This window comes from Nerophis ophidion, linkage group LG09 (genome assembly GCF_033978795.1).
Source record: "Nerophis ophidion isolate RoL-2023_Sa linkage group LG09, RoL_Noph_v1.0, whole genome shotgun sequence".
NCBI lineage: Eukaryota > Metazoa > Chordata > Actinopteri > Syngnathiformes > Syngnathidae > Nerophis > Nerophis ophidion.
In genome coordinates this window covers 51,398,534-51,421,923 of record NC_084619.1, presented here as the reverse complement: position 1 = coordinate 51,421,923, position 23,390 = coordinate 51,398,534, and the positions used below count along the sequence as shown (strand labels likewise).

The 23,390-nt window shown below is 41.1% G+C and overlaps 1 protein-coding gene and 1 long non-coding RNA gene across 2 annotated transcripts in view; one reads left to right on the top strand and one right to left on the bottom strand.

The window, feature by feature from the left end:
- Nucleotides 1-23,390, top strand: part of lrpprc (leucine-rich pentatricopeptide repeat containing) — a 169,820-nt gene that overhangs the window by 27,801 nt on the left and 118,629 nt on the right. Inside the window, exons 10-13 of the mRNA XM_061911204.1 lie at nt 1,793-1,898; nt 1,987-2,094; nt 14,467-14,585; nt 20,729-20,819. Coding sequence (XP_061767188.1) covers nt 1,793-1,898; nt 1,987-2,094; nt 14,467-14,585; nt 20,729-20,819 — 424 coding nt within the window. The remainder of the gene's footprint in view (nt 1-1,792; nt 1,899-1,986; nt 2,095-14,466; nt 14,586-20,728; nt 20,820-23,390) is intronic.
- The window catches only part of LOC133559443 (uncharacterized), a 3,939-nt gene continuing 1,345 nt past the window's right edge, over nt 20,797-23,390 (bottom strand). The window contains exons 2-3 of the long non-coding RNA XR_009808174.1: nt 22,654-22,746; nt 20,797-21,889 (exon numbers count right to left, since the gene is read on the bottom strand). This is a non-coding gene — a long non-coding RNA (uncharacterized LOC133559443). The remainder of the gene's footprint in view (nt 21,890-22,653; nt 22,747-23,390) is intronic.

Genomic DNA, 23,390 nt, shown 5'->3' with positions numbered 1-23,390 from the left:
GGCGGACGGTGGTCCAGAATCGCTTCGAAGCCGTCCGGAAGTCGTTTTCCATGGCTTCCCCGAACTCCTCCCATGTCCGAGTTTTTGCCTCCACGACCGCTGAAGCTGCACACCGCTTGGCCTGTCGGTACCTGTCCACTGCCTCCGGAGTCCTATGAGCCAAAAGGACCCGATAGGACTCCTTCTTCAGCTTGACGGCATCCCTCACCGCTGGTGTCCACCAAGGAGTTTTAGGATTGCCGCCCCGACAGGCACCAACTACCTTGCGGCCACAGCTCCGATCTGCCGCCTCGACAATAGAGGTGCGGAACATGGTCCACTCGGACTCAATGTCCAGCACCTCCCTCGTGACATGTTCAAAGTTCTTCCGGAGGTGGGAATTGAAACTTTGTCTGACAGGAGACTCTGCCAGACGTTCCCAGCAGACCCTCACAATGCGTTTGGGCCTCCCAGGTCTGTCCGGCATCCTCCCCCACCATCGCAGCCAACTCACCACCAGGTGGTGATCGGTAGAAAGCTCCGCCCCTCTCTTCACCCGAATGTCCAAAACATGAGGCCGCAAATCCGATGACACAACTACAAAGTCGATCATGGAACTGCGGCCTAGGGTGTCCTGGTGCCATGTGCACATATGGACACCCTTATGTTTGAACATGGTGTTTGTTATGGACAAACTGTGACGAGCACAAAAGTCCAATAACAAAACACCACTCGGGTTCAGATCCGGGCGGCCATTCTTCCCAATCACGCCTCTCCAGGTTTCACTGTCGTTGCCAACGTGAGCGTTGAAGTCTCCCAGTAGGACAAGGGAATCACCCGGGGGAGCACTTTCCAGTACTCCCTCGAGTGTTCCCAAAAAGGGTGGGTACTCTGAACTGCTGCTTGGTGCATAAGCACAAACAACAGTCAGGACCCGTCCCCCCACCCGAAGGCAGAGGGAGGCTACCCTTTCGTCCACCGGGTTGAAGTCCAACGTACAGGCTTTGAGCCGGGAGGAAACAAGAATTGCCACCCCAGCCCGTCGCCTCTCACTGCCGGCAACGCCAGAGTGGAAGAGGGTCCAATCCCTCTCGAGAGAAGTGGTTCCAGAGCCCTTGCTGTGCGTCGAAGTGAGTCCGACTATATCCAGCCGGAATTTCTCGACTTCGCGCACTAGCTCAGGCTCTTTCCCCCCCAGTGACGTGACGTTCCACGTCCCAAGAGCTAGCTTCTGTAGCCGAGGATCGGACCGCCAAGTGCTCTGCCTTCGGTTGACGCCCAGCTCACATTGCACCCGACCTCTATGGCCCCTGCTATGGGTGGTGAGCCCATTGGAGGGGTGACCCACGTTGCCTCTTCGGGCTGTGCCCGGCCGGGCCCCATGGGAACAGGCCCGGCCACCAGGCGCTCGCCATCGTGCCCCACCTCCGGGCCTGGCTCCAGAGGGGGGCCCCGGTGACCCGCGTCCGGGCGAGGGAAATCTGGGTCCATGATTTTTCTTCTTCATAAAGGTCTTCGAGCTGCTCTTTGTCTGATCCCTCACCGAGAACCTGTTTGCCTTGGGAGACCCTACCAGGGGGCTTTATGCCTCTGGAAAACATAGCTCCTAGGATCATTGGGACACGCAAACTCCTCTACCACGATAAGGTTGCAGCTCAGAGAGGAGGCATTTGCAACCCTATTTTTAAAAAACGTATACAAACCCACTCATGTCTATATTTAATATACATCCCTTAAAGACATCAGAAGTAGTTTGAAATGCGTAGTCAATGCTATTGCTTGTTCCGCGACTTATTAATTTTGTGCGTTACAGCCTCTGGAGAAGATCAGGCACTACTGCAAAGAGCTGCAGGACTCTAATAGGCACACAAGCCCCCTCAGCTTCACCCTTATGTGTGCTCTGGAGGCCGAGAAGATAGGTACGCCATGCCTCCCTTTGCAGTTTGATGCGGAACTTTTCAAACACATTTTTTACCCCTTTAAAAAATGTATGTATTGTTTGTGTAGATGTGTCTCTTGCGCTGATGAAGATGATGCAGGAACAGAATTACCCCATCAGACCTCACTACTTCTGGCCCCTGCTGTCTCAGCTTGCCAAGGACAACAACACAACTGGTAAACACACACACACACGTACATACACAGTTATTTGTTCTTATTTTGTGTACCTAATGTTGTGACCACTGATTTTAGAAATCTTGTTAAAAGTTTAGTTGTGGTGCAGAAGTTGTCATGTGATTTCAGTGTAATATGTGTGTGTTAAGGCGGCTACCAGCTGTTGGTACGTCCCTGTGCAAAGCAACTATTTTTTGTTTGTATTTTGAGACCATGCATGATATCTGCCCTTCAAATGTTATATTTTGCAATTCAGACGGGGAGTGTTGGGGTTGGGGAGGATTATGACCTCAGCCGCTATTTTGTTAGCAGAAAGAGCTTTTTAAAAGAGCGCTCCACCTCAAATATTAATGTCCGCATGACCCAACTGGGACAGATTTCACCAGACTGGGCCAGCCGAGGGCAAAAAGATTTGATCCCACCCCCACCACCCGCTTCTGCGTGAGGGCATTTGAGCATGAGGAGATGAAACAAACACGCACAAACATCTCTCTGGACGAATAGATGGCAAACTTTTAGAAGAGGTCCCAACTTCCCTTTGAACATACACATACACACACTCACGTTCCAAAAAAAGACACTGACTTTCAGGAAATGCTTTCAGACATGAATGGCAAATATTTTAAAACCGATCCTCTCATATCACTAGAAGATTGCCCTCTATAGCAGCAAGCATCTTCGACATAGAGAAGTAGATGCATTATGTACATCCATTGTGTAGATTAGATAGTACTTTATTCATTCCGTCAGGAGAGTTCCTTCAGGAATGTATGTATGTATTTGTTTAATACACTCGTAACTGTGATGTGTATTCTTTCATACTGTAATCATAGCAGAGCGTTTATTCACCTTAACTGGGCATCAATTAAAGCGAGATATTTACAGAGGTTATTTACCAAATGTTAAAATTCATGAAACATCTATAGACAATGCACACATTATATTTTTTCAAGCCTATACATATAACTTCCTGTTTAACAAGATATATTATATAAATATAATCAACAAACATATACATATGTTTTGTTTAGTTTTTTAATTTAAATTAGGCCGGGGCTATATTGATTTTATCAATACATTTTGATGTTTTGCAAAAAAACATCTGTTTTTTTTCTTCTCTTGCCCCGGGAAACTTTTTGGTAGCAGAACAACAAGCTTCCAGTCAAGTGCGGTCAATGCAACTCTTTACGAGGCAAACTAGACCGCAAAAACAAACGAACTCCCGCAACCTGCAGCTTATAATTGTGGAATCTGGAATCATTTACACATGTTACCATGTATGAAAAGAGAGAAGCACAGCAGAGAACGATCACTAAAGCAGTCTCTCAGCACATACAAAGAAAAAGCCTGCGATTATCCACTTTCTAAAACCATGGTCCATCAATATTTTACTTCATTATTTATTTGTATACAATGTCAAATACTACTTTCTTATATTTGTAAGTATACAAGACAGAAATTTTGAGTTTGCGCTTCATTAATACCAATGTTGTAGATGATTTATTTGCAGGCAATGTGCAGTGCTACATTTTTGTTAACAGAAGTGTTTTATCCGCCTCCCAGAGGAAGCTCTTAATTTAGTGTTTTGAAAATGATTAAATTAAAAATACAATTATATCTGGTTTAAAAAGAACAACATTATTAAAATTATAATTTTGCTAAGAGTAAGATGCAGTGTCATTTCAAACTACTAGTTTTTGTTCAAGTAAAAGAAAACTTGTGTGTCATTTATATTCATTAGTTTATAATATAATCATAAATCACATTTTATTTTTAGGCCATATAGCCCAGGCCTAATTCAGATTTGACTGCACTTTTCTTTGCGTCTGGCTCTGGGGCAGCTTTTTTAGCAACAGGGATCTTTATTCTTTCTAAACGCTGTCGTAGCGTTTTAGGTGACTGATAAGGATTTTTTTTCCTCCTCCGAAATATATTCCTCTGAAATCGTGAAGAAGTCCCACACGATTAACGCCATGTTTGTTTACAATGAGCGTTTTACTACAAGTTAACGACAGGAAAACAGGAGCGCTTTACTTGGTAAATTTAACCCACTTACAGCACGGTACAAGTAATCTCGTCTCTTTAGAGCTGTTTTAAAATAATCTGAGGTATTTTTTAATTTTATTTATCAGTATGACGTACAGCATCACAATGATCCTGACAATTATTGGTCCGATATTTAGTGTAGACCCCTAATTCATTGTTTTACCTTAATAACAGGGTTCCTATGCATCCTAGCAAATGTACATACAAACTATAAACAAACTATTTTCTATTCATGAAAAACATGTGGAAAATTATTTAAAAAAAAAAAAAAATTTTCCTGAAAAGATTAAGTTCTCCTGCAAAATGATTAATGCAGCCCCTGTTTTGTGCGTGAATGCAAACAGGGTAAAAGTTATCCGCATATGTGTCGTCACCTTATCTTCTGAGCAACATTAAAGCACAGGACTTTTCTGCTTCTAGCCAGCGTATCGCCCCATGTGACACTAACATGCCAATCAAATTTGCATTCTCGCTTCTGATGGAGTTCTGCAACCCAGTGTTGCTTTCTTGAGTGAATGATCAAAACCTTTGAGTTCTCTGCCGCTAGACCAGTGCTTCTCAAATATTTTCTGTTGTGCCCCCCGTAGGAAAATGAAAATATTTTGCACCCCCCCACTCTCCACCGTGACTATACATAGCATAATTTGTCTTTAAAATTGTTATAACTATACCTCTGCATAATATTGTAAGTTTATTAACAGTAAAAGAAACACACCAGTCTTTCCATGTCTTCCAACGTGGTTACAGTGAAGCCATAAACTTCATTATATTCTGGTACGGCAAAAAAAGCATTTTCCCCACTTTTTGAAAAGGACCGTGCTAGACTAAGCTCCAACAAAATCTTGTTGACATTTATAACTTGAGTTATGATGACAATGAAGGAATTGATTGATTGATACTCCTTTTCAAGACTTTTGGAAACGCTGACATAAAAGCACATATAGCTCTTCTCAACGAACACCAGGTGCTGTTGTGGGCCCCACCCCCATCTAAACACACTCACAGGCAGCTCCGTCTTGTTTGTAATAAATCTTGCAACTTTATTTCGCTTTCCGACAGCGTCCATTACACACATATGCATGTACGGACGTCAAGGCCAAAATATGCACATTTGATGATGTCGTTTTGTCATGGGTTTGGGTTAGAGTCTCACCCACTGTAGGAACTTAAATGATGTTTAAGTTAATTTACATTTTCTGAAAGGTGATTTATGTTAATAAGCCAAAAGGGGACTATGTACTTTATTTAAATAATACGAAAATGTATATATTGCATGCTTAGAATAATTATAAGGTACACTTCATTTGTAGTTATTACATTTGTCTGAATAATTTGATGACATACTATTGTATACTGCTTTAATACAGTGAAAAATATGTACCTGTTTATTAATTACATATATGGCAGAAGGATCTGTGTGGTAACATGGTTTGGACGCAATGTATTATGGGTAATGGCAGTCAGGTATGGTTGAATCGAGCCATACAGATTGATTGATTGATTAAAACTTTTATTAGAAGATTGCACAGTACAGTACATATTCCGTACAATTGACCACTAAATGGTAACACTCAAATACGTTTTTCAACTTGTTTAAGTCGGAGTCCACATTAATCAATTCACAGTTTTTTTTTACCTTACTATCACTTTTTCCAACTCTTTCTTATTGTAACAAACTCTCTTTACTTTGCCATTCATTTCTTCCCACATCGTTATTGTTTTATGTTTTAGAAGGATTCAGTTGACAAGTAAACGATACAAAACAAAGAGGAGCGTCTGGAGTTCTGTTAGTTGTTGCCGCAGCAAACGGGAGCAGGAGAAAGTAGAGGAGCGTCAAGCTAAGGCTTCATTAGAAAACTACACCCACATCCTAGCCCCTAACCTAGCCTTCACACATGCCTCAAGGCTATTTATGTAATTTTGATAATGACATAACATCATCATTCCTGTGATGCAGCACTGCCGCAAGTAAATTGCAGTCCTGTGGGAAACACTGTAAAGTAATGTCAGGAATTAGCACAACAAATAGACCTTAACAAGTAGGGTTGCTAAAAAAATATATATTCTCTTGTTTTGACAGGTTTCATTATAAAAATAATAATATTTGTATACTAAATCATATTGCAAGAATTAGTTTGAATCAAGAATCTGAATCGTCAAAGGATTATGAATCAAATTGTCTACCTGAGAATCGTAATAGAATCGTGAGTTGTCTGATAACTGGGACTTTGACCCTTGTTTCTTTTTAGACTTCGACAAACTTTATTGATCCACAAGGGAAATTGATCCAAATTTTAGCATTTTTGTTGTTTGAATTTTTTTTGCCAATGACAGGTGAAGCACATCATATTTTTTGTCCCCACTTTCACTTTGTGACAATATTAATGGCTGGCTATTTTTTTCCTTGAATGGCCCTGCTCCCATACATTCCAGACAATAAGCCACTACTTTTTTCCTACACTTTGAACCCTGTGGCTGATAAAATGGTGTGGCTGATATATACATTTTTCTTTGCTGATGGCCATAATGTCAGTAGTTCTTATTTTTTTAAACAAGCAGAGACACCAAAATGGTGCATTGTTTGTGCAAAGGTGCCATCTTTTGGAAAAGTTCGCTCACTGCGGGTGCTGCAGTGCCTTTCTGTTTAGACTAGACATTTCAAGCGAAATATAAGAGCCGTCCATAGTGTTTTTTCTCGTATAAATTCTTTGTGCATCATTCCAAGCAACGTTGGTAAGTTTTACAATATAACTAAAACTCTTAATACTAACTAAACAGTCCCATGTAGGAGTGTTTTCATCCATATTTGTACGTTAGCTTTAGCTAATATCCTTAAACGTTTACGAGTGTCTGTGTTGGTTGGTATTATTAACTCAGAATGGCATTCTTTTTGTATTGTTTCAGTTTCACAAATTCCTCAGTAAATTCACCAATATGTCACTGTGGAGTTATTTAGTCTAACTGATTGGAGGGCTAGCTTCCACAGCTAGCGGGTCCAATACGATGACTTCTGTTTTGATTCATCAGCCTGTTTACTGTCGTGTTTACAGGCACCGTTTGAAAACAGTATTAGTTATCTAAATAAATATTTTCTAAATCTTTGTGTAAATAACTAATTTCACAAAGTATATATCTACGGCTAATAAATGGAAAATTATTTTTTTCTTCTAAAATTTAGTGGGTGAGGCTTAAATACCAGTGTGCTCTATAGTCTGGAAAATATGGTATATGAACTCAAAAGGGGGAGGAGAAGGAGCTGAGTCAGAATGGTCTCAGTGACAGATGGCTGACGTTTGGAGACTTGTCAGAATTCACAACTCGTTAGCGGACGTGCTGTCAAATGCGTCTTCGGCAGCGGCTTGGTTTTTAAGTGCTTTATTTATGCCAAACGCCCGCTCTTCTCTCTTTGGGGTTTTTTACAGCGATTAATAAATGATGCATTTTGCCCCTGTCAGTTAATTGACATCATTTGAGCTGGCAGGGAGGAGGAAGCGCTCCGTCCAACGCGCCGGCGCTGCAGATTGACTCCTTGTGCGGTCGAGACGGCTTCTCAGGTTGAGCGGTGAGATGCTTGAGCGCCTGACTTAGCAGATCGGAGAGAAAAAAAAAACATTGCTGTAAAGCGCACATACTCGCAGTCCTAACCGCACATTCCTAAAGACACAAACACAGGTGGCGTCCATTTAGTCATGGCAGTGTAAAACGGAAGAAGGGAAAGTGGAGAAAGTTCTCTTTGGTTGGCCTTAACCCTCATGAATGATGCAGGCGCTTCCCCTCCGCTCTCTCTTACACACTCCCTGGCTGCAGGAGGTGTGTGTGTGTGTGTGTGTGTGTGGACGGAGAGGGAGGGCGGCCTCACGGAGGGGGGAGGCGGTGCAGGTGATGTGACTGATGCGGAGTGACTTGATTTCATGTAAATGCGAGCGCTCTGAGGGAATTCACTTTGGATTACGCGCCCCACTGTGCACGACCCATGAAATATTAAGCGCCGTGTCACTTTTTGTCCACAGGTGTCACTAGCGGGCAGAGAGACCGGAGCTGCGGAATTGGAAAAAGGAAAGTGTGGGGTGGGGGGTGCTCAGTGCATTTGGATGAGGTGTGGATCTGGTGTGTTTTAGCGGAAGCATATGCTGGGCCACGCTTGCCCACCTGCCGCCAGCTAGTCGCCACTTGTCAGTCCTGGCGACGCCGTGCACTTTTATCACATGCGACACGGTGTAGCAAGAGAAAAAGGGCAGTGAGGTGTGGGGGAGAGCAAGGTTACCTCACTACTTCCGTAGTTTGTTGGCTTTTCTATCTGGTCTGCTCCTGCAGTACTCATTGTCATGCGACCTCACCTTGAACCCACCTGTCCTGTCCATCAAAGGGTGTACTCACACTAAGCCATTCCTGCCGTGTTGGACTTAGGCTCTATTTACCCCGCAGATGTGCGCTCAGCGAGGTCGTCTCAAATGGAATACTTCCATCAGTACACTTCAATAAGAACACGGTGCACACTTGTCGTGAGTGCATATGTAGTGCTGTCCCACTTATGGAGAAATGTCAATTCTTCTTCTTCCGTTCTTTTTTTTAAATTGTGAATTACAACTACTTGACAGAGCACTTAAATGATTCACAGCATTACAGCTCATTGGAACGGTCTATATTTTCACTTCATGTCTCAATTCGATCAAATGTATCTATTCTAAATGGCTCTGATTGCTAGCGACATTTAATGAGAAAGTTGCAAAGTTAGCAACACTGAACCCTTTGCTCCATCTTCTTGTTCTCAGGCAGACCAGGTGTGTTATGTGTTTTTGTGACTGAGGTTAATGCGCCAAATGTAATGATTTTTTTTTACTTTACAGTGTCAATGTACTATTATTTACTCAAAAAAATAAGGGGAACTATAGAAGTGTGTGAATTAAAATACAGCATGAATCCTGCCGGTCCCACCAATTCACTTAAAATTCAATGATGCTATATTTGAGTTGCCGGTTGCCAACTCAGCCTACTCTTCGCACTTCGGCACTCGGTAAGGACTCCAGCAGCACTGAGAGCAGACTCTGCCAAACTACCTCTAGGTGATGTTGCAATTTTCAATGCCAACAACAACATCGACCCAAAAAAACTCTCTGACGTACGTAAAGCGATGCTCTACTTTTGTAGTATGAACCTAATATACTTTCTATTTGCTATTGACATGCTACTGATTAGCATTAACAATTTTACATTGCGATTTATTTCAACACCTCCAAATTTGTTTTTGGAAACTGCAACAAAAGAGCACGTTACAGTTGTACAGCTGTCGGGTTATAAGTACAATACTTAGTTTTAACCTTTTTTAGGGGAGCAACAAAAACCAAAACACACCATTATAAACGACTACTATTTAACATCTAGGACTTGCAACTTAGCGTCGTCATACCTGCAAATGAGACTCAGAAATGTGATAATGAAACCGTATATAATTGGACAGCAGTTATAATAATCAGCTTAATTTTTAAAAGTCGCAATACAAATGAGATTTTATTATCAAAACAGTATTTTTTAACACACACAAAAGTACCAAAATTTGGTACTGTTGAGTACTTGTATCGATTCCCAAGTGCTGGGAATTGGTACCGTATTTGTTCTAATGTGAGCGGTACCCATCCCTAGCATGAGCATTCCTTGACTTTGTTTATTTCCATTTTTGTTTAGAAGTTGTTCGGATTATTTGTCAGTAATTACATGCAAGATGGGTGACCACAATGACTTGTCTTTATTGCGCATTTAGCGAGTGTTGTGCGGGTTTTTTAGCCGTGGCTCATTTTGAGCCTTTGTAGATTATATCTGTTATAAATAGTTTACATTTCGGAGAGCGATCGCCTTACAGTCATCTTATGACTCTTCTATATTGTGTGCATTGAACTTTGCTTTAGATGTTTCAAGCATGGTTCGACTAGCCTAGTTTGAGTACGCCCTAATACCTACCAAGTGCTTTAGTGGTCGAGTAGTCCAACGGGGGTAGGAAGGGGAAGAAACCACTGTTACGAACGAGTGAAAAAGGCTTTCATTCTAAATAATCTGTTGTGCGATGAGGATGCAGAGTCGGATGTAGTGGGGGTAGGGGTGTGGTAGGCGGTGGGATTAAAAAGAAGAGAAGTGACAGGTACTCAAGTCCAAGGACAGCTCGGAGACGACAGCGACCGGTTGGCTCCCCTCTTTGCTCCGTTCCTCTCATCCTTGACAGTTAACCTGCAGACATGAGTCTGACGATGATATCTTGTGACCGCTGCCATCCTTAACTCACTACTTTTGATACTTCTCACCCGGATTTATGTCAGCCTTCACGCTAACCAACCTGGAGAGGGTCTCCCCTCTCCGTCATCTCTTGTCCCTCACTTTCTACACCATGCACCAAAATATTCTAGTCCCAGAGCTTACTTGAATGAGATGCCACATGGTGTTGCACCAAATTGTTGTTTGTTGTCGTAATCTTCATATTCCCCTCCATGTTTGGTTCAGAATATACTCCATTTTGCCTTGTTTTGTCCTACTTAATTCAATTCACTCACCCTCTGATAGTGTCACCGATGGTCTACAGAACACACTTAATTTTAACTATAGGGTGAATAATGTGCCCCAGGATAATGCAAAAATAATGTTACACTGTATATAGAGATTTAATGGTGTAAAAATTTCATATCATGGCTAGCGTGACCAAAATTATCATGGTTGGCCTTATTATCAAGATATTGTTGAATGTGCTCAAAAAGTACTAAAACACACATTAATATCTTTTGACCAAGTATTTTTTTTTTTATAACTCAAATAGAAAACAAACTATTCTGCATGTTTTGTTTCTTATTTTTCACTATTTTTTAATCTTTGCCATTAAATCTGATAAAATACCAAGCTGTTATTCTTTTAGATATTGCTTAGTATTGTATAACTTTTAAATGTCTTTTAATTGAAAAGTGCATAACAAATCTATTTTATTATTCATTGTTTCTGGCTGGTATTGGCGTTTGCGCCTTACTCTGTTCAGCGATCTTTGAACACACGTAAAAACTCTGTTTCGTATTTCTGTGAGTGTAGAAAAATCACTCTTTTTAAGAGAGCACAGCTTATAGGTTCAATGTGCATAATTGAATATCTTAGTTTTAATTTCAAGTTCGACTTCAGCTCACTGAGGATCTCATAGGATTACGTGAACCATAAAAAGTTTCTTATTACATTTGTTGCGACCAAAATTATCAAATTTTTGAATGTTCTCAAAAGTACTTTTACACACCAAAATCTTTTAACCAAGTTTTATTTAAAAAAAATAATTAGACAGCAGACACTATATATATTCATGCTTTCCGCTGTTCGAGGAGAGCACAGCTTGTAGGTTCAATGTGCACAATTGGATAGTTGCTCAGACAATAATGTAGTTATACAAGTTTATATTAGGGTATAACGTTCTTTAATGGGGATAGACGTTGTTTTTTGTTTTCATGGCATCAGTCATACTTTGAGTTCATCAAAGTGCAGTTATCATTATACACACACTGACTGCTGTGGCTATAGAAATATATTCTAAACCTCATATTTTTTACGTTGTATTCTAACAATTAAATTAATGAATGCAATGATATAATTTTTTTTTAAATTATCAACAAATAGTTATGTTTATATTGCTTTAATTCGTTCTGGCCTGTATTTATTTATAGTACATTTATGATTTATACTTTGCTTATCCAGGGGGTCTTTTAAGTTGTGAGGATTGCACGGGTTTCATGACTCTTGCTTTTTTTCTCTCTCTATTCCTGGTCTCCATTCAGTTGTTTTGTGTTTGTCAGCCACATCAAAATTGATGGATTATTCAACAGGAACTGATGCGCTTCTGCTCTTCTTTCATAAAAAAAAAAAAAAACAAACAAAAAAAAAAACGCGGGAAAGCGATTAAGTGGAGGGATACGAATGTACAAGTCGCCGGGCTGAATGGACAGATAGTCCATTGAGAAGGAGAAAGATAGTCTGTTTGCTTTTATTCTTGGAAAAATGGGTTGAGATGGATAGTGAGAGGGCGGCGGATGAATGAGCGATGTGGACCAAGGGGGATAAATGGACGCAGCGATTCAGGTAGACATACCTGCCCTTAACGCTTCCGCAAGGTTTTAATGGCGTATAAAAGCCTGGGACTCATCATTTATTTAGCTAAAGAGCAAGACTGCCAGGTGAGCACATACATCCCAGGAGGATGCAGAAACAGAGCTGTAGATACGTAAGTGTGTGTGTGTTATGAAACCCGAGTGGAGCACATAAATACACAGCATGACGAGGTGTGCCAACCCAAGCACTTTTAGGTATTTTGCAGAAGGCCGCATGGGAGGGCGGTATGCGGCCGTACATATACGCTGATATTTCTGTCAACAAAGTGCCCTTAAAGTGACCACATGTGTACGGTATATACACAGACCTGTGTTCATTTCGGCTCACATGGGCACGCCGGTGGACATATGCAAAGTGCTGCTGCGTTGCTGCCTTCTCTTTATATATACATGCACACACACACTCGGAGGGCATCTGTGTACAGCATGTGTGTGAGTGAGTGGCTGTTCCATATGCATGTGGCTGTTTAGGCCTCACTGCCCTGGGGCAGGACTTCAGGGCTCTGCTGGAGAGCAGGGTGATGGTTGCAAGAGTCCACTTCAGGCCAAGTGCGTGTCTATGTATGTGTTATTCCACCAGTCCAAGGCGGTAGAGCGGCTGGCATCCATAAGCATTTAGCTGGAATAAAACTGCAGGGCTTAGAGAAAGAGTGTGTGTGTGTGTGTATGTGTATATGTGCGCGTGTGTGTGCTTGGACCCACAGCCTACACAAGCTTCAGGCTTGCACTTGAGTGTGTTCAACCGGCTCGTTTCCGTCAAACCTCTCACTGGCCGGATTAGTGAAAACACTACAAAACACAGCTTGGAGTTCAGTTTGCACAGCAGAGATGCCAGAGAATATGATAGTGTGGTTGGATTTACCTGATTGACAGGCGCCGCGTGTTTTTACCGTCTATTTGGTAGTGGTCAAAGCCAAAAATCCAGTTTTACACAAGTATTTTGAAGGCATTCAATCGGTCGCAAATTGACTGTTCAGTTTGTCTTAGGAGACGTTTTGCCTCTATCACTATGTATCATCTTAGATTAGTTCATGATCATTTTAAGTCAATGAGCATGAACTATCCATCCATCCATTTTTTACCGCTTGTCACTTTTGTGGTTGCGGGGGGTCGCTGGAGCCTATCTCAGCTGCATTCGGGCGGTAGGCGGGGTACACCCTGGACAAGTCGCCACCTCATCGCAGGAGCATCAACTAATGAGGCAATATATTTTCTAAGACGAACTGAACATTGGAGTTGTGATTGATTGAATGCCCTGCGAACGCAATGACCTGGATGAATGACAACATCCATAGACCTCTTTGACGTAAGTAATTAGACGAAAATGGCAACAATGACTTCAATGCAATTGTGCTAAACTTCTGGTTTCTGGGTACTTCTTTCCGCACAGAACACACACCGGTGCAATGCTTGTTCTCATAATTTGGGGTTGAATTTTGTTTCCCATTCTCCCCATTATCCTCAGCAGTGAGAAAGCTTGTCATTGTAGTTATGTATTTTAGTGTATACTATGGACAGCTTTGACTCCAAGGTGACAGTGAAATAAATACTTTCTAACATTTTTTTTTACATTATAAACAGAAGAAAGAACCATAATTTTACAACAGATTTACATTTAACTTAACATTATTGTTTTCTAGAGATGGGTAATAACAAGCCAATAATAAGATATGCGCACTCAGGTCAAGGAGCCAAATAGTAAACAAGTAAAATAACTTTTGTCACATAAAAAATATATATTCCCACACTTTGGATTTTTTTTTTTTTTTTTTTTTTTTTAAGATCTATTTAGATTTTTGATGGCGATGAAAACCCATCCCACACCTTCAATTTTTATCATACATTTTTTAATTTCAGTATGAGCTGTCTGTTTTTCAGGTAGTTTTTTTTTGGATCACAACAGTTTTGTGCTTTGCAGTCAAACGACACAGCAGTTGTATTGGTCATGTGGTATTTTTCTTAAAGTGAAAAGCACATGGAGGTATCGAGGGACACTATCACTTTACAGTGCTTCAATGCTGTTTGACTCATTACTTATTAATAACATATATATTAAATAAAATAATACAAATACATAACATAAAATTTAACTGATTAACACAAAATAAAACCGGTGCTGTGGCTAAATTGCCAAATTAACTATTGCGTTTTTAAGTGTGCACTTGCTTATCATTAACGTTTTTGAGGACTTAATGTGTTTTATCAGGTGCAGTCAAGGTGATGAAAGGCATGCAGGAGCTAGGGATGAACCCTGACGTCGAGACTATTACCAACTACTTCTACCCGGTCTTCCTCACCACTGAGGCAGCTCGACAGGCCTTAAAGGTGCGTGTATATTGGCACACAATATACTTTACGGTAATCGGCCGATTAAATATTGTTAAATAGAGAGTGTTTAAATATGTTTATCTTCTTCTGTTTTAATTTGTATGAGTTTTAGTGTTCCGGTATACAGTGCACCCGGAAAGTATTCACAGCGCTTCACTTTTTCCACATTTTATTATGCTAAAGCTTTGATCCAAAGTGGTAAAAAATTGTGTCCTCAAAATACTACAGAGAATACACCATTTTGACATTTTGAAAAAAACATTTTTTTACTTTGCAAATGTATTAAAACTGAAAAACCACAAGTACATAAGTATTCAGACCCTTTGCTCAATACTTTGTAGATGCCCTTTTAGCAGCAATTACAGCCTCAAGTCTAGGGATGATGTTAGAAGCCGGTTGTCCCGATTGTTCGATAAGAAAAGAACCGATTCTATGGATCGAATCCCTTTTTGAGAAACAGTTCCCGTTATTGAAGCCACTATACCGTATTATTCGCGACCGTAGGGCGCACCGTATTAAAATGCGTCGTGTCAGGTACGGGTGCTATTTCTGTATTTTATTTTTTTTTAACGCATAAATAAGGCACAGCGTATTTTGGGGCGCAGGCATGGTTAAACATACGCTAGCTTAAAACCTACGTTAGCATGCATGGACGTTGTTTTAAAAACGCAGCAGGAGCAAAGCTGAGTTGGGTTGTACTTTATTGAAGTATTTATCAATGTACTCACATTATTTTTTGATCAATCCTCATCCACAAATCCACCAAAGTCCTCATCTTCTGTAAACAGCTGGGCAAGTTTTCCATCAAACACGGCAGATTCCCTCTTCTCATTTTCAAAGTCAGTTTAGTTGTCCATTAGCATAGCAAACTAGCACAACAACTTCTCTTGCCCCGATGTGCGTATTGATTTGCAACCGTGCTGGTCCCCTTCTTCTCCAGTGTGCTTCACCGGGATGTTGAAAGTGAGTGGGACCTCATCCATGTTAGTGATGTGTTTGTCGGCAATATTTTTTATTTACAATGCACATAGCAGCACTATATGCTCACTGGGGGCATGCCTTTAGCGTCCTCTCTCACCTGAAACTTTCACCCTATAACGACCGCATGCTGTCCTCAGTCACGTCCGCTTTTCCTTCATATCAACATCGTGCCGGCCCAGTCACATAACATCTACGGCTTTTGGAACTCAGTGCACACACAACAACCTATCTGAATTTGATAAGAGATTCAATAAGGAATCGGTTCGATAAGAGGATTCAATAATCAATCAATCAATCAATCAATGTTTATTTATATAGCCCCAAATCACAAATGTCTCAAAGGACTGCACAAATCATTACGACTACAACATCCTCGGAAGAACCCACAAAAGGGCAAGGAAAACTCACACCCAGTGGGCAGGGAGAATTCACATTCAGTGGGACGCCAGCAACAATGCTGACTATGAGAAACCTTGGAGAGGACCTCAGATGTGGGCAACCCCCCCCCTCTAGGGGACCGAAAGCAATGGATGTCGAGCGGGTCTAACATGATACTGTGAAAGTTCAATCCATAGTGGCTCCAAGACAGCAGTGAGAGTCCCGTCCACAGGAAACCATCTCAAGCGGATCAGCAGCGTAGAGATGTCCCCAACCGATACAGGCGAGCGGTCCATCCTGGGTCCCGACGAGCGGTCCATCCTGGGTCTCGACTCTGGACAGTCAGTACTTCATCCATGGTCATCGGACCGGACCCCCTCCACAAGGGAGGGGGGGACATAGGAGAAAGAAAAGAAGCGGCAGATCAACTGGTCTAAAAAGGAGGTCTATTTAAAGGCTAGAGTATACAGATGAGTTTTAAGATGAGACTTAAATGCTTCTACTGAGGTAGCATCTCGAACTGTTACCGGGAGGGCATTCCAGAGTACTGGAGCCCGAACGGAAAACGCTCTATAGCCCGCAGACTTTTTTTGAGCTCTAGGAATCACTAATAAGCCGGAGTCTTTTGAACGCAGATTTCTTGCCGGGACATACGGTACAATACAATCGGCAAGATAGGCTGGAGCTAGACCGTGTAGTATTTTATACGTAAGTAGTAAAACCTTAAAGTCACATCTTAAGTGCACAGGAAGCCAGTGCAGGTGAGCCAGTACAGGCGTAATATGATCAAACTTTCTTGTTCTTGTCAAAAGTCTAGCAGCCGCATTTTGTACCAACAGTAATCTTTTAATGCTAGACATTGGGAGACCCGAAAATAATACGTTACAGTAATCGAGACGAGACGTAACAAACGCATGGATAATGATCTCGGCGTCTTTAGTGGACAAAATGGAGCGAATTTTAGCGATATTACGGAGATGAAAGAAGGCCGTTTTAGTAACGCTTTTAATGTGTGACTCAAAGGAGAGAGTTGGGTCGAAGATAATACCCAGATTTTTTACAGAGTCACCTTGTTTTATTATTTGGTTGTCAAATGTTAAAGTTGTATTATTAAATAGAGGTCGGTGTCTAGCAGGACCGATAATCAGCATTTCCGTTTTTTTGGCATTAAGTTGCAAAAAGTTAGCGGACATCCATTGTTTAATTTCATTAAGACACGCTTCCAACTGACTACAGTCCGGCGTGTTGGTCAGCTTTAGGGGCATGTAAAGTTGGGTGTCATCAGCATAACAGTGAAAGCTAATACCGTATTTGCGTATGACGTCACCTAGCGGCAGCATGTAGATGCTGAAGAGTACAGGGCCAAGGACCGAACCCTGGGGAACTCCACACGTTACCTTAACATAGTCCGAGGTCACACTGTTATAGGAGACGCACTGCATCCTATCAGTAAGATAAGAGTTAAACCATGACAGGGCTGAGTCTGAAATACCAATTCGTATTTTGATACGCTCTAATAAAATATTATGATCGACGGTATCGAAAGCAGCGCTAAGATCGAGGAGCAGCAACATAGATGACGCATCAGAGTCCATCGTTAGCAATAGATCATTAGTCAGTTTTGCGAGGGCTGTCTCAGTCGAGTGATTTGCCCTGAAACCGGATTGAAAGGTTTCACATAGATTGTTAAACGCTAAGTGCTCATTTAGCTGCTCTGCAACAATTTTTTCGAGGATTTTCGAAATAAAGGGAAGGTGAGACACCGGTCGGTAGTTTACCATGAGGTCTGGATCGAGGTTAGGTCTTTTAAGGAGAGGATGAATAACCGCTTTTTTGAATGCAACGGGAACAGTGCCCGAGGAAAGTGATAAGTTTATAATATTTAGCACTGATGGACCTAATAATACAAAAAGCTCCTTGATAAGTTTCCCAGGAAGTGGGTCAAGTAAACATGTTGTTTGTTTTATTCCATTTACACGTTGTAACAATCCTTCTAATGTTATTTCATCAAAACGAGAGAAACTATTTTGGATATTTGCAGTATCCGCCGTATATACAATCGTATCTGTGTTACTATAACCCCGTTGTAGCTGGGACGCATTGTCTTTAATCTCCTTTCTAATAAGTTCAATTTTCTTATTAAAGAACTTCATAAAGTCATCTGCCGAATGGGTGGAGCTACTGGAAGGAGTCCCTTGTTGGGTTAGCGATGCTACTGTACTAAACAAAAATTTTGGATCGTTTTTATTAATGCGGATGAGATTTGAGTAATAATTAGTTTTAGCTAAGGTAAGCATGCGTTTATAAGTTATTAAACTATCACTCCATGCTTGATGGTGCACCTCAAGTTTAGTCGTGCGCCATTTGCGTTCCAGCTTTCTACATAATAATTTCTGAGCTCTAGTTTCTTCAGTAAACCATGGCGTACGCCTTTTTGGAGCCTTTTTTAACTTCAGCGGTGCTATACTATCAATGGTTTCGCGCAGGGCGTTGTTAAAGTTGTTAGTGAGGTTATCAATAGAGCCCACATACTTTGGGAACGGTGCCATTACCGAGGGCAGTAGGTCCGCAAGAGTCGTCGTTGTGGCAGCATTAATGTTGCGGCTGCTATAGCAGTTATTATTATTATTAGCTTGCCGAACATGAGTCTGAACTTCGAATTTTATAAGGTAATGATCGGACATTACTTTAGTATACGGGAGTATCATAACTTTGGAGACGGTGATACCTCTGACAAGCACTAGGTCTATAGTATTACCGCTGCGATGCGTCGGTTCATTTATTATTTGTGTAAGACCACAGCTATCAATTATAGTCTGGAGCGCCACGCTCGGTGGGTCCAATGGGGTATTCATATGGATATTAAAGTCCCCCATTATAATTATATTATCGGCGTGCGTCACTAGATCAGCAACAAACTCTGAGAATTCACTAATAAAGTCCGAATAGGGCCCTGGGGGGCGATAGATAATAATGGGCTCGAACTCGATAATTTCTTAACAAACATCACCCCTACTCAAGTCTGTTTGAATACAATGCCACAAGCTTGGCACACCTATCGTTGAGCAGTTTCACCCATTCCTCTTTGCAGCACCTCTAAAACTCCATCAGGTTGGATGGACAGCGTTGTTTTTTTAATCCAGGATGTATTTGTACATTGCTGCATTCATCTTAGTTTAGTCATGGAGGTGACCAAGAACCCGATGGTCACTCTGTCAGAGCTACAGTATTTTTCTTTGGAGAGAGTAGAACCTTCCAGGAGGACAACCATCTCTGCAGCAATCCACCAATCAGGCGTGTATGGTAAAGTGGCCAAAGGGAAGCCATTTCTTAGTTTGCCAAAAAATCTCCCCATTATCCTCAGCAGTGAGAAAGTCATTGTAGTTAAATAAATAAATGATAAATAGGTTGTACTTGTATAGCGCTTTTCTACCTTCGTGGTACTCAAAGCGCTTTGACACTAATTCCACATTTACCCATTCACACACACATTCACACACTGATGGAGGGAGCTGCCATGTAAGGCGCCAACCAGCACCCATCAGGAACAAGGGTGAAGTGTCTTGCTCAGGACACAACGGACGTGACGAGGTTGGTTCTAGGTGGGATTTGAACCAGTGACCCTCGGGTTGCGCACGGCCACTCTCCCACTGCGCCACGCCGTGTTATGTATGTAGTTATGTATTTTCTCCGACCATAAGAAACAAAATTCTCTAGTCTAATTAGACAAAGCGTGAACTCTTTGGCATGAATGCTGGGCGTCATCTTTGGAGGAAACCAGGCTCATCACCAGGCCAATGAGCCTGGTGGTGGCAGCATCATGCTGTGGGGATGGTTTTCAGCTGCAGGAACTGGGAGACTGGTAAGGCTAGAGGGAACGATGAATGCAGCAATTTACAGAGACATCCTGGATGAAAACCAACGCGTCCCATCCAACCTGCTGGAGCTTGAGAGGTGCTGCAAAGAGGAATGGGCGAAACTGCCCGAAGATAAGTGTGCCAAGCTTGTGGTATTGTATTCAAAACGATTTGAGGATGTAATTGCTGCCAAAGGTGCACCAAGTATTGAGCAAATGCTCTGAATATATCTTTAGTTTTTTACTTTTAACACATTTTTAAAAATGTTAAAAGAAAAACAACCTTTGAATACTTACGTACATGTGGTTTAAAAAAATATATATTTATAACCAATTTGCAAAAAAAACAAAAAACTTTTCACATTGTCATTATAGGGTATTGTGTGTATAATTTTGAGGTAAAAAGTGAATGTATTCCATTTTGGAATAAGGGTGTAACAAAACAAAAATGTTTAAAAAATGAAGCGCTGGGAATACTTTCCAGATGCACCGTATGTGACTTTACATGAGTTCACTTCCTGTTATTATTCATTGATGTATAGATCGAACGCTCTGTACTATGATAGCACAGTCTGTAAGTTAATTGTTCACAATAAAGTAGTTTAGTTGTTCAGACAGTAATCTGTTTATACAAGTTTATATTGGGGTATGTTGTTTCTCAAAAGCGAAAGATGTTCATGTCTCTTGTAGTCGTGTTAGCATTTAAGCTAGCTAATGAGCTAGCGCTAGCATGGAGCATCACCGGCTCATGAGTTTATTGAAGTGTTATGAATCACAGTTTTATTATTATTTTAATTTCATACCCTAATACTAACCATCGAAAGTTGTCTTGCGAATTATTATTATAACGTTTATCATTACATACCTGTGTGCGTGTGTAGTAAAAAGAAACACCTTTCTGATGGTGGTATTTCCTTGTTTTTAGGATGAAGGCATCAATGTGCCAGTGGACGGCCTCCTGACTTCGAATATTCGCTTTTTGGCTTCAAACAACTTGACTGAACTCTACGCCTTGTGTAAGTCTCATGCACACGCGCGAGCACACTCACATTCCTAAAGAAACTTTAGCCTGCATCTTGAGCACCTGTCATTATGAAAATTGCTGCTTCGCCTGCGGGCTAATTGGCCCGGTGCTACCTCTCTCACACACACACACTATTGTCAGCGCTCATCAGGCCTTTTAAGAGATTAGTCTGTGTGAATATGTAAAGAGCAAGAACGAGAGGCGCCTCAACTGGCAGAAGAGTGAGGACTTGAGGGGGCTGTTTGAATAATGGATAGCTCTTTTTCTGTTTTTGTCTTTTAGCTGAGTATAGTCTGTAACACTTGTAAAAAAAAAAAATATATATATATATATATATATATATTAGGGCTGCAACTAACGATTAATTTATTAATTTGATAATCGATTAATCTGTCGATTATTACTTCGATTGATCGATTAATAATCGGGTAAAAAAGACAAACTACATTTCTATCCTTTCTAATACTTTTTTTTTTAAAAACAGCATACTGGCACCATGTCCTTTCGACTTGCTACAAACATAACAATAACAAGGCAAGTGTTGGAAAATTCTTTTTTTAAATTTTTATATAGTGCACCATTGTCATGCACAATAGCAATAATTTTGCTTAGGGGAATTTCAAGCTTGCCTACTACCTATTCCAACCATTCTGCAATGTTGGATGCGGAATGTCTTTCCTCTAGTAGCATGGTCGTGAGGCAGATTGACTTCATGTTCCATTTGTCTCCAATGTAGTGGCATGTATTGCCAAGGTGGCTACACTTGTCCACACATCAGTGGTCAGAACAATTTTGCTCTGGGTGGCTTTAATGTCAGTTTAAACAGCTTGAAATGTCTGCTCATACTTCCTCTCCATCAGTTTGGTAAAATGGGTCCTCAAGGGAAGAGTGTAACCAGGGTTGTGGACATAAATAATTTTTCTGAAACCGTCATCCTCCACCATTGATAGTGGTCTCGTGTCAGTTACCAACATATTTAGGACACTATCAGTCAATGCAGCCGCTTGCTGTGGTGTGCACACCTTTTTTTGTACCAAGTCTCTAATGCTGGCTTGTTTCTTTCTGAAATGAGAGAAATCATATCATGAACGTACATAGTAGCAACATTTACATGTAACTCAATACATACTTTAATAATTTCTGATGTAAAAGGCTCATTTTTTCATATCATGGTCACTGCTGCCTAGTTTTTCTTGTTATATTGTTATTTTTACTGTTATATTTTTATTCTTATGTTGCTTTTTTATTGTTATTATTGTAATATTTTCTTTTTTTATTTCCATTTTAACCCCAGTTATTTACTTTTTAAATTCGATCTCAGTTCTGTACACTGCTGCTGGAATTTAAATGTTCCTGAGGGAACTCCCTTAGGGAATCAATAAAAGTACTATCAATCTATCTATCTATCTATCTATCTATCTATCTATCTAATTACACCACCACATTAAAATAAAGCTAAATGAAATAAATGGACATTGGGGATGCAGCATACAACAGTAATAACACAGAAATGTAACTCATCAGAACTGAATCAGATATTGTACCCGTTTCTGTTGTGAATAACAAAGGATTCATTTTAGGCTGCCTGTGAATAATAGCATGAAATATTCCAGCACCTTCATAACGTTTATATTACTAAAGCGTCACTCAAATATTATATAGCTTTATTGGGTCCGGCTACATTGATCCATTATGAAACCAACCTGAGATATTTCTGTCCGTTTATTGCCTTAAAAAAATCTCCTCGTCAACAACATATTAAAAACACACAAAGACGAACACAACGGATCAATGTACTCGGACTATGGACTTAAAAAGTTACGTACCGTGAGTTTTTTTCTTCATCCATGGGTCCAACATGCTTCCTCTTAAGGTGCTCCCGAAGCGATGTCATACTTCCGTGCCACGCGACGTCGATGCTGCACATTTTGCAGTGTTTATCAATCAATCAATCAATGTTTACTTATATAGCCCTAAATCACTAGTGTCTCAAAGGGCTGCACAGACCACTACGACATCCTCGGTAGGCCCACATAAGGGCAAGGAAAACTAACACCCAGTGGGACATCGGTGACAATAATGACCCAGTGGGACGTCGGTGACAATGATGACTATGAGAACCTTGGAGAGGAGGAAAGCAATGGATGTCGAGCGGGTCTAACATGATACTGTGAAAGTTCAATCCATAATGGATCCAACACAGTCGCGAGAGTCCAGTCCAAAGCGGATCCAACACAGCAGCGAGAGTCCCGTTCACAGCGGAGCCAGCAAGAAACCATCCCAAGCGGAGGCGGATCAGCAGCGCAGAGATGTCCCCAGCCGATACACAGGCGAGCAGTACATGGCCACCGGATCGGACCGGACTCCCTCCACAAAGGAGAGTGGGACATAGAAGAAAAAGAAAAGAAACGGCAGATCAACTGGTCTAAAAAGGGAGTCTATTTAAAGGCTAGAGTATACAAATGAGTTTTAAGGTGAGACTTAAATGCTTCTACTGAGGTGGCATCTTGAACTGTTACCGGGAAGGCATTCCAGAGTACTGGAGCCCGAAATGAAAACGCTC